The sequence below is a fragment of the Pan paniscus genome, chromosome 8 (assembly GCF_029289425.2).
Source record: "Pan paniscus chromosome 8, NHGRI_mPanPan1-v2.0_pri, whole genome shotgun sequence".
NCBI lineage: Eukaryota > Metazoa > Chordata > Mammalia > Primates > Hominidae > Pan > Pan paniscus.
In genome coordinates this window covers 109,781,007-109,795,892 of record NC_073257.2, presented here as the reverse complement: position 1 = coordinate 109,795,892, position 14,886 = coordinate 109,781,007, and the positions used below count along the sequence as shown (strand labels likewise).

The 14,886-nt window shown below is 51.0% G+C and overlaps 1 protein-coding gene across 1 annotated transcript in view; it reads left to right on the top strand.

Moving 5' to 3' along the window:
* CRTAC1 (cartilage acidic protein 1) overlaps nt 1-13,706 on the top strand; it is a 150,986-nt gene extending 137,280 nt beyond the window's left edge. The window contains exons 12-15 of the mRNA XM_008950759.4: nt 8,450-8,595; nt 9,973-10,015; nt 12,415-12,558; nt 13,006-13,706. Coding sequence (XP_008949007.3) covers nt 8,450-8,595; nt 9,973-10,015; nt 12,415-12,558; nt 13,006-13,124 — 452 coding nt within the window. The 3' untranslated portion in view covers nt 13,125-13,706. The remainder of the gene's footprint in view (nt 1-8,449; nt 8,596-9,972; nt 10,016-12,414; nt 12,559-13,005) is intronic.
* Nucleotides 13,707-14,886: the final 1,180 nt, after the last annotated feature.

Genomic DNA, 14,886 nt, shown 5'->3' with positions numbered 1-14,886 from the left:
GGATAAGTCAGCCTGAGGTTGGAGTGTTTATCACTCCTAAGGCAGCTATGTGCTAAGCTGGCCCTAAAGGCACAAGACACCTTTTAAATACATAGTCCTGTCTTGCAAAGTAGCAGTAGCCGACACTTATCAAGCAATTAGTATGTGCCAGGCACTGGGCTGAGTGGTTTGCCTAAGTCACTTCATTTGATTTTCACAACTTGAAGAATCAGGTAACATAACCCACATTTTACAGGTCAGAAAACTGAGGCTGAGGTCAAGTAACTTGCCCCAAACCACACATCCACAGAGTAAGGAGAGCTGGATTTGGATCCCACCTCCTTGACGCCATGGTCTGAGTTCCTGACTGTGACTTAACACCTCTGGTAGCTGCTTTGTGCAGCCAGCCAAGCACCAAGGTGACCACCACGGTATCGTAGGTGGTTGCTTATCCAGGGTTCTGGTTGGATATCAACTCCCCCACTCCGTTGTGCCAATAAGGACATTGAGGCTCACCTCGCAAATCAATGGCAAGGGCAGAATGGGGGCTGAGATTCTCCTTCCCCACATCTCACGGGCTGCCTCTGCTATTTTAAGAGGTGTATTAGGGGCCTCACTTGGTCCCTTCTCTGGCCAGAATCTGCCCTGCCAGGAGAATAGATTGCTTTTTTAACTGGAAAGCCTTAGCCAGGTCATGTGGTGGGGAGAAGGAGGCTCAAGAGCCCCTTCTGGGCACCTACTCCCCACACTCAGTGTTGTGTACACTGCACTTCATTGGGAGCTCCGCCTGGTGCAAGTCCTTGCTATTTCGCAAGGCCCTGGGGTTTGTTCTTGGTCTGAACTCCGGCTCAAACTGCTCTAAGGGGCCTCCTGGCAGACTCCTCTCTCTGTTGACAGGGTCCATTCCCAGCGGCACTAGAAGGCAGGCTGCTCTAGGGGCAGGGCCCTTGGGTCACGAGGCGCCTCAGCAGGTGGCCAACCCAGCCGCCAGGGACACAGCGAGAGGCGGGGCAGTTCCATCCCTGCAGCTCCAAGGCCCCTCTGGATCTTTTATGAGTGGAGCTCAGCACAGCCCTTCCTGACTGATGGGGGAGCCAGCAATGGAGCAGGAGCGAGGGCGCCAGTGGAGAAGGCCAGATGGAGGGAAGGACTTGGGGGTGAGAGAACAGGGGGAGACAGAAAGACAGAGATGAACCTGTGGAAGACCAAGAGAGGCAGAGACATGGGGAAAGAGGCAGATAAGAAATGCCCCCTGCCCTCCAGGCTGGCAGTGGGCGGAGGAAGGCAGATGGACACGGGACTCTCATGCAAGGCAGATCTGGACACACCGCCATACTGGCCCCGTGGCCATGAGAGGACTCAGGCGAGAGAAATCAGTTTTGTTCTGGGCAGCTTCCCAGAGGAAGTGGGACTGGAATTAGGTCTAGAAGGACAGTAGGAGCTTAGAAGGGGTGGACGAGGGCCTAAGGAGACCATTCTAGGAGTTGGGCTGGCTTGGCCAAAGGCCCAGAAGTGGGAAGGTCCAGTCCAAAGAACGGGAATGTTTTGGAAATTTTTTTTTTCTGATTGTAAAAGCAATGTATGTTGATTATAGGAAAATAAGAAAACTGTTTTTAAAAGAAGAAAAATTACTCATCATTTCACCACTGTTTGGAATATTAAGGAAAAAGTAAATGTTTCTTCCTTTACCTTCCCTCAATATCATTTGATTCATTTAGTGACTACATATTTACTGAGCACGTACTGTGTGCCAAACATAAAACTGAAGATCCTTGCCACAAGCCATCTACGTTCCAGTAGAAGGAACTTATATACATAATACACATAGTAAATAGGTAAATATATAAAATGTTAGAAGATATAATGGGCTACGAAAAAAGAAAATGCAGCCAGGTGCAGTGGCTCACGCCTGTCATTCCAGTGCTTTGGGAGGCCAAGGTGGGCAGATCACCTGAGGTCAGGAGTTTGAGACCAGCCTGACCAACATGGAGAAACCCCGTCTCTACTAAAAATACAAAATTAGCTGGGCGTGGTGGTGCATGCTACTCGGGAGGCTGAGGCAGGAGAGTCACTTGAACCCAGGAGGCAGAGGTTACGGTGAGGCAAGATTGTGCCATTGCACTCCAGCCTAGGCAACAAAAGCAAAACTCCACCTCAAAAAAAAAAAAAAGAAAAAAGAAAAGAAAAGAAAAAAGAAAATGCAGAACAGAGGAATGGATTGGGAGTGCAGAGGGGAAGGGGCAACAAGGAGCAGTTTTCCAACACAGTGGTCCAGGTTGGACAGGTCATGCTTGTGATATGCTTTTATTACGTGTCATATACACAGGAACACACAGACACATATTTCTTGGCAATTTTTAAAATCAAAAGAATGATATTTTCCAATTGTTTCTGTAACTTGCTTTTTTCCCCCTCTTAACCTATGCCCAAGGCTGGGTACAGCGGCTCATACCTGTAATCCCAATGCTTTGGGAGGCCAAGGAGGGAGGATTGCTTGAGGCCAGGAGTTCAAGACCAGCCTAGGCAACATGGCAAGACCCCCCTTTCTATAAAAATTAGCCCGGTGTGGTGATGCAAGCCTATAGTCCCAGCTACTCAGGAGGATGAGGCAGGAAGATCACTCAAGGCCAGGAGTTTGAGGCTGTAGTGAGCTATGATCACAACACTGTACTCCAGCTTGGGTAACAGAGTGAGAGCCTGTCTTACATACACGTGTGAGAGTGTGTGTGTGTGTGTGTACACATCCTGGACAGCATACCAAGTCTGTGCATATCTCTTGTTTCCTTTCAGTGCTGTGGAGTATTTCACTGTGAGGCAGCACTCACACTCATCATCTATTTACCCAGTCCCCTCTGGAAGGACAGTTAGATTGTTTCCAATTCTGAGCAGTTGGGGTGAGAAGCGGGAATGTCAACAACATGAATCTGAGAAAGGCCTGCCTTGAGGTCCCGCATGACTGAGGAGTAGAGGGGAGGGGCCGGCGGGAAGCTCCCCTGCCAGCACTCACAAGGCTTCAGCTTGCCTGCCCCCAGGGCCCCTGCCCCCTTCCTGCCTCCATGAGTCACGCGCTGCCTCCCTATGACTTTGCAGCAAGGTGCGGTGCGCATGTGTGAGTACACGGACATGTATGTGAGTGTGTACACATGTGCCTCTCTCAGACAGCCTCAGCCTTGCCCCATGTACATCGTGTCTGCTCCCGCGGGAGCACACCCAGAGGACGCAGGCCCTCACCTGTACTCCCCACCTCCGTCCATGGGTAATGAGTGCATGGGGGGTTCCCAGAGGGCCCACTGTGTTGTGCAGAGCTCTCATAGCGACATCTTGCTGTGGGGTCCCTTCTCAGTGGACCCTGCCTTGCTCAGTGGACCCCACCACCAAGTTCCACAGCCCCTCTTCACCCTGGCCTGTCCCTGCTGCTCCTCGGTGCAGACGGACCTCCAGCTGAAAATAAGCATTTCTGCTTATAGCCCTTGTCGAGGGCTCCCCCACTGCCAACCTGGTTGCTCGGAACCCACCCCCAAGCCCCACATGCCCACCCTCCACTTCCCAGCTGGCAGCGGGCCGAGGCAGCTCACTCCCAAACCCGGAAAATAAAAACAACACCAATCATCTATTTGCCTCCGCCAGCTCCACTGGGAGTCACTGGCTCAGGCAGCCACCCCAACCATTATCCCTCCCCTCTTCCCCCTCCCCGTCTTCCCTCCCCCCGGCTGCCCCTGGTATTGCCGGTGCCCCAGCCCCACCCACACATGCCACCGTCCTTTCAGCTAATTGCTTGCAGGTGACTCAGAGCTGCCTCTCCGAGCCAGCTGATGCTCATTTAGGGAAGGGAAATTCAGTGGCCCACATAAAAATTGCTTTATTAAAGTGCAAAAATATTCTACCAACTGTATTCCCACCATCTGTTTTGTTTGTAATTCTTCTGAAAAGTGCAATTCTCTCTGCCTCCTTGGCCTCTGTCCTTTAAAAGCTGCCAGAGGTGACTCACTGCTGCTCCTGACCTCATGTCTCTGCTGGTTAATGGGGGGCGCTCTTCTGCTCAGCCCTCCCCTATACACAGGCCTGGCAGGACTGGCTGACTTCGAGGCTGCTGGTGTGCGGTGTCTGGGAGCCAGTCCCCCTCACCCCGCGCAGCCCCGGGAAGACTTAAGATGTTATGCAGATTTCCTGGGCAGAGGGATGAGCTGCGCCTAAGGACAGGAGACTGGTTTCCAGTCCTAGCTCAGACACCTGCAAGTCACTTCCCCTTGTCAAGCCTCAATGTCGGTATCTGGAGAATGGGGATAAATACCCACCTCGTAAGTGTGAAGCCTCTGAAGCCCCTCCCCAGTCTCCTCTGATACACATTCCCACCTGATTCACATTCTGACACTCTTTCCCGCTCTGAACTTCTTCCCGATCTTCAGCTACAACTTACCCTTTCACGCTGCTGTACCTTTGCCCACACTGTATCCTCTCCCTGGAACGCTCCTTCCTTCCCTTCTCCGCCTCACAAACTCTTACTCCTCCTGCAATACCCAAATGAAATGACCCATCTCTCTCACCACATGGTAACAGTGCTGTTGTGGCACTTTCCCAGCTTATAATATAATCACTTGTATTCATGGCTCCCATGGGAATCATGAGAATGGGGCCTGGGTCTGGCTCATTCTCTGTTGAATCCCAAATCCCTGCACAAAGCTTGGTATATGGTGGCTGCTGGGCGTGGGATAGGGTGGGCAGTGTAACAGGGGCACAGTAGATACCGGCTCTGGGATCTGTCGGACCTCTGCTGGGCAACTGGGCGATTCACTGCATCTGTCCATGGCTCCACCTTCTCATCTCTAAGGCAGAAATGATAACACTGGCACCTTCCTCGTGGAGATGTGAAGTTTCGATGCATTCGCATCATAAAGCACTTGGTACAGCTTAGGGCACGCTGTCAGTGTTCACTGTTATTACCAACACCTGAAAGCCCTTTGGAAACTGTAGGGAGACCCCATGCCCAAGAGCCGATGGTGCCAGGGATGCTGAGGTGAATGGTTAACAGCGGGCTAGGACTCCTGCTCCAGGGTAGAAAGGCTATGCTTCCTAGGAGTGGTAAGGCTGTTGGCCAGCACCCCCATCTTACAGATGAAGTAGCTGAGGCCCAGAGAGGATGCCCAAGTTAGCAAAACACAGTGGCAGAGGAGGGAGTCCTGCTGGTTGTGCTTTCTGAGGCCTGCTTATCTCATAGCCCCAGGCCCCCTGCACCACGTCTGGGTCTGGAGGAAGCTGCGGAAGCAGGACTCAAAACTAAGTCCCGCTGGTGGTGGTGACTCACGCCTATAATCCCAGCACTTTGGGAGGCCGAGGCCGGGTGGATCACCTGAGGTCGGGAGTTCGAGACCAGCCTGACCAACATGGAGAAACCCCAACTCTACTAAAAATACAAAATTAGCCGGGTGTGGTGGCAGGTGCCTGTAATCCCAGCTACTCGGGAAAGCTTTAGGCAGAAAAATTGCTTGAACCTGGGAGGCGGAGGTTGTGGTGAACTGAGGTCCCACCACTGCACTCCAGCCTGGGCAACAAGAGCAAAACTCCATCTCAAAATAAAAACAGAAAAAAAAAAACTAAGTGCCGCAAGTACCACATGCAAATCTGTGATTGTCTATGAATATTCCGCGACTCTTTTGGGTCCTTTGTGGCCCTTCAGTCAGTCTGGAAAACACATTCATGTAGCTGTTCTGCAGGCTTAGGTAAGAAACATTTGCTGTTCTTTGTCTCCTTCTTTTAATGGCAAATATTTACCTTTTATATGTGCCACTTAACTTGGGAACTGTACACCCTGAAAATGCCAAATCTCTTGCGCGTCAAGATTCTACTTCAAATTAGAAAAAAAAAAAAAAAAAATCTGGCCGGGTGTGGTGGGTCACGTCTGTAATCCCAACACTTTACGAAGCTGAGGTGGGTGGATCACTTGAGGTCAGGAGTTTGAGATCAGCCTGGCCAGCATGGCGAAACCCTGTCTCTACTAAAAATACAAAAATTAGCCAGGCGCGGTGGTACATGCCTGTAATCCCAACTACTCAGGAGGCTGAGGCAGGAGAATCGCTTCAACCTGGAAGGGGGAGGTTGCAGTGAGCTGAGATCCCACCACCACACTCCAGCCTGGGTGACAGATTGAGATACTATCTCAAAAAAAAAGAAAAAAGAAAAAAGAAAAAAAAATCTGTAGTTGGCACTCCCCAGTCCCATTTTCACCCCCCTTCTGCAGAAGGAATTCTTGTAGATTGAGGGAGTGATGAGAAATAATTTCTTGCTTGATAAAGCAAAACCCAGAACGGTAAGGTTGGGCCTGGAAAGAGAGGATTTCCCTGTGGGAAGAGAAACTGAGCTGTGTGGGAGGGGAACTCAGTGTGCGAGGATGAGCCTCTGTCTCCGAGCCTCTCCGTTGCTGCTGCCTGCTGTGCCCATGAGGGCAGCAGCTGCCTCTCCATGGACTCTTCAGAGTGTGGCTCTGGTCCTGGCCCTCATAGGCTCACAGCATGGCAGCAGCAAGGCTGGGATGTTCCAGTGATACTCCCCTGGAGGCCAGGGTGAGAGAGCAAAAGGAGACCAAACATGGGAAGGATCTAGAAGCTGGGGGATGTGGCTCACAAGGCGTAACTCCCTCTGGAACCTCCCTCATCATGGGTCCTCCCCCCAGCACCCAGCTCCCTTCCTCCATGCCCCACAGTGGTCTCTACAGGAAGTCTACACAGAGATTCTCCTCCAAGTCTGCATGTGGCCTCCAAACCTCCTTTTCTAAAATATGGGAACCCCTTTTATACATCAAGACATTTTGCCAACTACCGTCCACCCCATAGTAGCTATCATTGTAAAATTCATTGGTGGATAGTAATGACCAAATGCGAATATACATTCAACAGCAATTTTGAGTTTAATTTGTTTTCTAACAGTATCTACATATATTAGGAAAAATAATAGTGCATATATGTGGGTGATATATTATTTAGCCTGGGAATGGTGTTTGGGGGAGTGTATTGACTTCAAGGCCCCCTGCAGGACCCCGTGTCCCCACATCTGCTCAGCCCTGATGGGTGATAGAGTGGGCTGTGTTCTCCCCCTGTCTGTGCTGGGCACAGCTCTCCTTCCCAGGGGCTGACCTGAGAGCAGCCTCTCCTGGAAGGTGAGGCCCAGCCCCGGCCTCCTCCCCACCCCAATCCATCACCATTAGCCTGACCTTGCCACAGTGACGGGCCTGTTCCCTTACGCGGGGAGCTGGGGCCTGCTTTGACAGTGCCTAAACATCTGACAAATCTTTTCAGCCTGCTTTCCACCAATGATGTGGCACGTTGCTTTAGGGTTGTGTGCAAATGGATTCACTGTGAATATCTCTGAGATTCCCATCATCTTCTGTAAGCATCTTAGATTTGTAGAATGGTCTTTCTCCCCTGTCCTCCACCTGCCATCTCTTTATCACTCCATCTTTTCTAAGTTGTTTTTTGTTTGTTTTTATTTTTTTCAGAAACAGGGTCTCACTATGTTGCCCAGGCTGGCCTTGAAGTCCTGGGCTCAGGCAATCCTTCTGCCTCATCCTCCTGAGTAGCTGGGATTCCAGGCATGAGCCACCATGCCCAGCTCTTTTTCCAAGTTATTATGTAGAGCTCAGTGCAAATGCCCCCTCCCTAAGAGGCTGTCCCTGACCACCTGACTAGACAAGGCCCTGGCAACCCCCAGCTCCTCCTTACCTACTTGCCCTACTTTTGTCAATATCTGGCATTATTTATTTGTTCATCTGTTTGCTTGTCTCCCCAATTGGACTGGGAACTCCATGAGAACAGGGGCATCCCCAGTGACAAGAGAGAGCCTGGCCCTTAGCAGAGCTCAATAAATAGAAACACAAGAAGCATTCCTGGGATAACAAAGCCAGTTAGCTGCAAAGCTGGGATTTGTCCCCAGGTCTCCCACCCACTTCCCACCATGCTCTTTCCAACATACCAGGTAAGGGGTAGAGCCATGATTTGAACGCCAGACTCCAAAGACAACCTACTTATCACAGGCCTTACTGTATCCTCCAGTACAGCTTCCTGATGCTTGGCCTGTCTGCTAGAACGTGAGTTCAAGAGCTGCACTATCCAACATGGCAGCCACCAGCCATGTGTGGCCATTAAATTTAAATTAATTAGAGTTAAATAAAATTGAAAATTCACCTCTTCAGTCACATGAGTCCCACTTCAAGTGCTCAGCAGCCACATGTGACCAGTGGCTACTGTACTGGACAGCACAGATGCAGAACATTTCTGTCCTTGCAGACAGACAGGTCTATTGGACAGCATTGCTCCAGAAAGGAGGGACCTCAAATCTATCTTGTTCACCATTTCCCTAGCACTTAGAACAGTGCTCAATTCATGCTTGTATTCAATGGATGAATTAGTTGATGCTGATGCTTCCGCTGAGAGCCTCCTGCTCTCCTCTGCTGCTGATGCTCTCTCCTTCTGTCCCTCAGGGAAGGATGAAGCCAGCAGTGTGGAGGTGACGTGGCCAGATGGCAAGATGGTGAGCCGGAACGTGGCCAGCGGGGAGATGAACTCAGTGCTGGAGATCCTCTACCCCCGGGATGAGGACACACTTCAGGACCCAGCCCCACTGGAGGTGGGCAAAGGCATCTGGGCCTCATAGCCAGAAAAGCAGGCACCACCCACAACCCCATGGGCTGAAGCTGGGTTCCCAGGAATCTGCAGACTCAGCCTCTACAGTGATGGAAATCTTGGCAAAGCGAAGGCTTCATACTGATCCCTCCATTTGTAGTTTGCACAACACTATCACACCCACATCTCTTCTGCTTCTCAAAGAATCCCTGGTGTATTGGCAGGGCAAGCATTTTTGCACCCATTTTACAGAGGAAGAAAACTGAGGTTAAGAGAGGAAATCCACCAAGGCCCACCAAGGCTGTATAGCCAGTTGTGAGCAAAGTTTTAAAATGACCCCAGGTCTGTTGCTGTCCTCCTGGTTCTTTCCGAGTCTCTGGCAAGACCTCCTATTGCCCTAGGGTGGGGCTCAGAGCCTGCACCAGGGTTTCTGGAGGCTCTTTGAGGAGCAGCTCTGGACCCATCTCAGCAGTGTCGTTCCAACTCTGATGGGGTTCACTTGGTGGTGATTAACAGGAACCCACTGAAACTGACACAAATGAAGGGGGCTTATAAGGAGGATCACTCATAAAACTCAGGGAAGCTCAGGATGAGTAGAAACTGGCAGCTTGATGGCCTCAGCCCTAGGAGCTCAAGGACCTTTGTCAGTGCACTGGCTTTGGGAGGAGAGGGGCCCCTCTTCCCCAACAATCCCCATCCACCCACCTCATTCATCAGTACGGTTGATTGACATTTTGTGTCATGTGTGTTACATTTTTAGTCCCCTGCCCCACCCCAGGCTGCTTTCTCTGAGACCCCCATATGGGCATGGTAGAGCCTCCACAGCCTGGCAGGGCCAGCTCCCAACTCTTAAGTCTCTGAGTCAATTTGTTCAAATTCTTGCTGCAAAGCCTTGAGTCTTCCCTCCTGCTAGAATGTCCACCCATCAGCCCTGGCCAGAGAGGTGGGACACAAGCATGGCTGCAGGCACCCACCCGTGTGAGGGAGAGGTTCTTGGAGAAGTGAATGTGGGCAGTGAGCAGACACCTCAAAAAGCATCTCCCAGCCCTCATTACACTTTGCCCTGACAGACCCAGCCTCAGTCACAGGGTGATGCTACAGGAGGGACAGGTTCTGTTAGACGTCCCAGCTCGCGTGGATCCTCTGCACAGGGAAATGAGCAAGCGTCTGGACCGTATCCATTCATGGCTTTCCCGCCAGGCTTCTGTTCTCAGCGCAAAGGAAGGGTCTTACAAGGGAGGGGGCTCCCCCCAGGCCCAGAGCTCAGAGCATCCCTCACACTGTGGTTAGGGTGACAGCTACTCTGTGGCTGTGACTAGGAGGGAACCTGGGATGGGACCTTTTCAACTCACTCATGTCTCTGCTTCTGCCCACCTTACAGTGTGGCCAAGGATTCTCCCAGCAGGAAAATGGCCATTGCATGGGTGAGTTGCCTTCAGTCACCAGGGCATGGGGTAGAGGCCGGAATCTCCCTGGGGAATGCCCGCCTGACTCATGGCAAGGTCCAGGGTGCAAGCAAGGGGCGGAAAGGAGGACAGGGGAGGGTGTTGTTTGTCCTGGGACTCCAGATGCCAAGACAACCACCACATGACTCACCAGGGTGGGAGTGATATTAGTGACCCACAGGCTGAATCACTGCGGTTCTAGAAACTGGCAGTGTTTCCCTGCCATGAGTACCGAGAAACTGCAGATGGGAAGGAGACATACCACCACCCTGGCACAGGGGGAATAGCCACATGCCATGGCCAGCAAGTCCATGTGGAGCAGCAAGCAAGGGGGCTGGCAGGCAAGGGTGTGCATTGCCAAGGGCATTGGGGCAAAATAGTGTATGGAGTGTGGTCACAGTGTGGAATGGAGACTGCAGCCTGGTGCAGTACTGGGGCAGGCAGGTAGCTGCAGCACTACCAGGATGGCAGCTCCTTGACGGTCCAAGAACCTTCTGAAAGTCCCCAAGGGCCTGGAATGGGAAAGGGCAGCCTAGAAGTTCAGTGTCCAGGAGACCTTCACCCCCAACACTTCCCATCCCAGTGACCAGCAAGGAGGGGTCAGGCCAAGGATCCCTCCTTCCTTGAACCCTCATCCAGCATTCTTCCCAAGTCTACTCTGCAGCTGCTCAATAGCCCTTTGCTACTGAGATACAGGAGTAAACAAGACAGATACCACTCTCAGGAGCTGAAAACCAATGGAGAGCCACACAAGTAAACAGCTGACAACCACACAGTGTGATCAGGGCCCAGATCGGGGAGGGCAGGGGCTTGGAGACTACAAAGCAGGGGCCCTAAACCAGCCTAGGGAGGGTCCTAGAAGGTGCCCTAGAGAAAGTGAGGTCCAAGCTGGGCCCTGAGGGATGAGGAGCAGTTCGGCAGTCACAGAGAGGGGAGACAGGGTTCTGGTGGGGGACACTGTCTGAACAAAGGAGCACAGGTGGGGAGGTGGAGGAGCAGTGGTGCCAAGGGTGGCTGGAGGAGGAAATGACTCCCCTACACTCTCCACATGCCCACCCAGCCCCACTCCAAACACATAGTGCAGGTGCATAGAAATTCCAGAGTCTTCTCTGCCTGCAGGAAGGACCCTTTGAGATCAGCCTCCTCTTCCTTTTCATCACCCAACAGGCAGTTATGTGCCTCGTACACAGCAAGTGTCATGCTGGGAGCTGGGGATGTAGGCCAAGTGCCACCCCCGTGCCTCCACAAGGGGGGCATCCATTCTAGTGGAGGGAGACAGACCCTGAACGCATGACCACACAGCTGAACAAGATGATTTCAGAACCCTCTGAGCAAGGTGCTCCCTGGAGACTGTTCCAGAGAGAGTGGTCAGGGAGAGCCTCGGGGGGAAGACTTTGAGCTGAGACCTGAAGGATGAGAAGGATCTAGGCCCAGAAAGAGCTGAGGGAAGGGCAGAAGTGGAAAGCGGGAGACAGGACAAAGGCTTTGTGTGTCGAAGGAGCAGGAGGGATGCCAGTATGGCCTGGAGATGATGGAGAGTCGGTGAGGCCCCTGTAGGGAGTCTGAATTTTGCTCTTAGGAGCCTTAGAAGCTAAACTGGGGAGTGATATGATGTGATTCACATTTTTAAAGGCTCCCTCCAGCTGCTGAATTGCAGAGTGGATTGGAGGGAAGAGGGGAAGCCAGGTATTCTGTGAGGAGGCAGCTGCAGAAATCCAGGCAAGAGGTCACAATGGCAGGAAATTGGGTGGTGGCAGAGGAATGAGAAAGAGGTGACAGAGAGAGGTGGACTGGTGGACTGTGGGGCAGAGTGGACAGGCTCTGCTGTGAAATTGCACAGGGGGCAAGAAAGACGGAGGAATCAGGGGTCGCTCTGATTTCCCCTTGAGCAGCTGATAGATGATGGGGGTGTTGATTGAGCTAGAGAAGACAGAACAGAGGGCCAGAATCTGGGCAGGGCAGGGCAGAATCTGGAGTTCTATTTTGGACATATTAAGCATGAGGTGCATCTTAGACATCCAAGTGGAGCTGTCAAGTAGGTCATGGGTTATTGTATTCGTGAATCTGGAGCCACGGGGAGAGGTTGTGACTGGAGATAGAACTTTTGGAATCATCCATGCATGAAGAGATCACCTAGAACGATTGTGGTAGACAGAAGAGAGGACCCAGGACCAAGCCTGAGTGCCCACCTCCCCCCGCCCCGCCCAGCATGTAGAGACCAAGTACAGGAGGAGCCAGCCAAGGGAACTGAAGCAGGGAAACTGAGGCTCTGCGAGGAAGGCACATTCCCAAAGCCAGGCAGTGTATGGGCAGGCAGAGCCTGGGCTGGTACTTGCTGCCCCACACCTTCATGGTGAGTGATTCCCCTCGCCTTGCAGACACCAATGAATGCATCCAGTTCCCATTCGTGTGCCCTCGAGACAAGCCCGTATGTGTCAACACCTATGGAAGCTACAGGTGCCGGACCAACAAGAAGTGCAGTCGGGGCTACGAGCCCAACGAGGATGGCACAGCCTGTGTGGGTGAGTGGGGCCCCAGCCATAGGCCAGTAGCAAAAGGATGTTGCTTTCCATTGGGGAGCTCTGGGTAGGCCCCAGATCAAGGTCCCCAGCCCCTTCCTTCTCCTGGCTGGATAGAGTCTCCTTTGACCCATATTGGGTCTCCAGGGAAGACCATGACAGAGGCTTGGAGAAGCCCCATCACTTCTACCATCACCTGAAGGGCCAGGGGAGGCTGTGTCCTGGCCTGAGGCTATCATTCTTCTTACCTTTCCTAAAACAACTGTTCCTACCTTGAGGTCAGCCCGTATTTTCATAGCTGGGATATAAACTAACTCCTACTACTCATCTTTGGCTGAATTTCTAAACTGGTAATTTCTTCTTCCCAAACTCCTTCCTCCACCCCCACCCCGTCCCCACCCCCTTTCTCTTTTTCCCATTTTCTATCTCCCTGCCCCATCATTTTTGCAGCTCAAGTGGCCTTTTTAGGTGGGTATTCTTCCGCCGCCTTTAGAATCTCTGAGCCTCTCTCTCGGGCCTCATATCTTTCTCTAGGCCTTGGACTTTGCCTTCAGTTATATGCACTTTAAATCCCATCAATAAAGGAAAAAACAAAACAAAACTAACAGCCTTTGTGGAAAACTAAATCTCTCTCCTGCTGCCTGTCTCTCTGTCCACGCCCAGTAGGTTCTGCTGTGTGCTCCCTCTGAATGGACAACAGGGGTGGCCATCTTTGAAAAGGGAAGGTTGGGCGATACTGACACAACCTTAGTTGTTTGTGAAGACTTTCTTTGCATGTTTTCTGAGAAAACAGAAAGGAAAGTCTCCAATACCCCATCCAGTCTCCCTCACTCCTTCAGAAGAATCAAGATAGTCTTGTATCCTCCAGTGTCTCGTGAGCTCATTATTTTGCCCTTAACAAAGATGGCTCCCAGGTGGTTGCTTGCTGGTTGATCCGATAATGTACCATGTGCCTGCTGGTTTGGCCTGTGCTGTTTCTGCTTTTTGCCCCTGACTTCCTGTGCTAGAGAAAGCCTTATTGGTGTTGGTGGTGGTGATGGGAGGGAAAAGGGTGGTCCTTTGGGACTCTTGATAAAAATGTTATCATTTGAACTTGCTAAGCCTTCCAGCCTCTTTTCTGAAGAAATTATGCCAATAAACTCTCTACTAGATATTAGTGCCAAGCTGATGATAAAAAGGGTCTGGGGCAAGTAGAACTGATTGGAATGCTGAATTAGGAGCAGCCCTTCCACCATGAGATGCTTTGAAAGCAGATCATAACACAAAGCAGGTGTCACCCTCAGGCACCAGCAGTGGTTTGGTTGTGTACAACAATGTTCACATTTGGGGGACCAGGGTTTGGGCCAAGTGAAGGATGTGTGATGAGTGAGGGGCAGAAATGGAGTGTGTACTCTAGGCCTTTTACCTGCAGGAAGTCACTTCTCCATGCTGGGCCTCAGTTTCCCTAATGTAGATGACAAGAGAGTTGGGCTGGTATATCCCTAAGGGCCTTTCCTTTCTAAGACTCCTCAGTGTCTGGCTGGACATAGGCCTGGCTCATCTCAGGTTACTCTGATTTCTAGAAAGAACCTTGCTACTTGGTCTCTGCAATCTCCTTGGAAAATAGAATGCTCCTGTAGCCAGAACACCCTTTGGAAATGATGTAATGCCACAGAATATGCTCATGACCAGCCTCAGTAGTGAAGGCTTGTTATAAAACATAGATCTATTCTTCTTCATGGGGAAAAAAAGTCATCCCAGGATATAAAAAAATTACACTTAAGAATGCAGCAACCCTTTTAAAAACATATTTAACAAAAAAAAAAACCTGCCATTTTCTGGTATCATAGTAATACTCCTAATAAATCACAAAATATGAATTCCTTGTAGCTAGTGCTGTTTTTACACTTAGAACAGAAGCATAAATGAAAAGTTTTTAAATGAAAACAGCTACAATTTCCCTGAAAAGCAGACACCAACTTAAAAATCATTCCACTTCTAGAAAGCCCATTCCTGTGTATTGACATAGAATTAAAGATCTGAAAGGGCTCCAGAGATGAGGCTCAGAGAGCTGAAGTGTTCAAGGTCACTGTGCCCAAGGTCATGGAGCCCACTGCTCCCCAGGCCAGGGCTGGAGCCCTTTCCCACCACACCATCTTGTCAAAGGGTAACAGGCAGCTCTGTCACTGTTCAGACTATTCCCTAGTCCTTCTGGAATCTGCTGCCTTTTAAAAAATGAACAAAGTGGATCTAAGATAGTGAGATAAGTAAAACCCAAAACGCATGGAGGAATGGTTCCAATGCAGTGGTAAATGACAAGATAACAGAGTCCATTGACTGTCCATACACAAC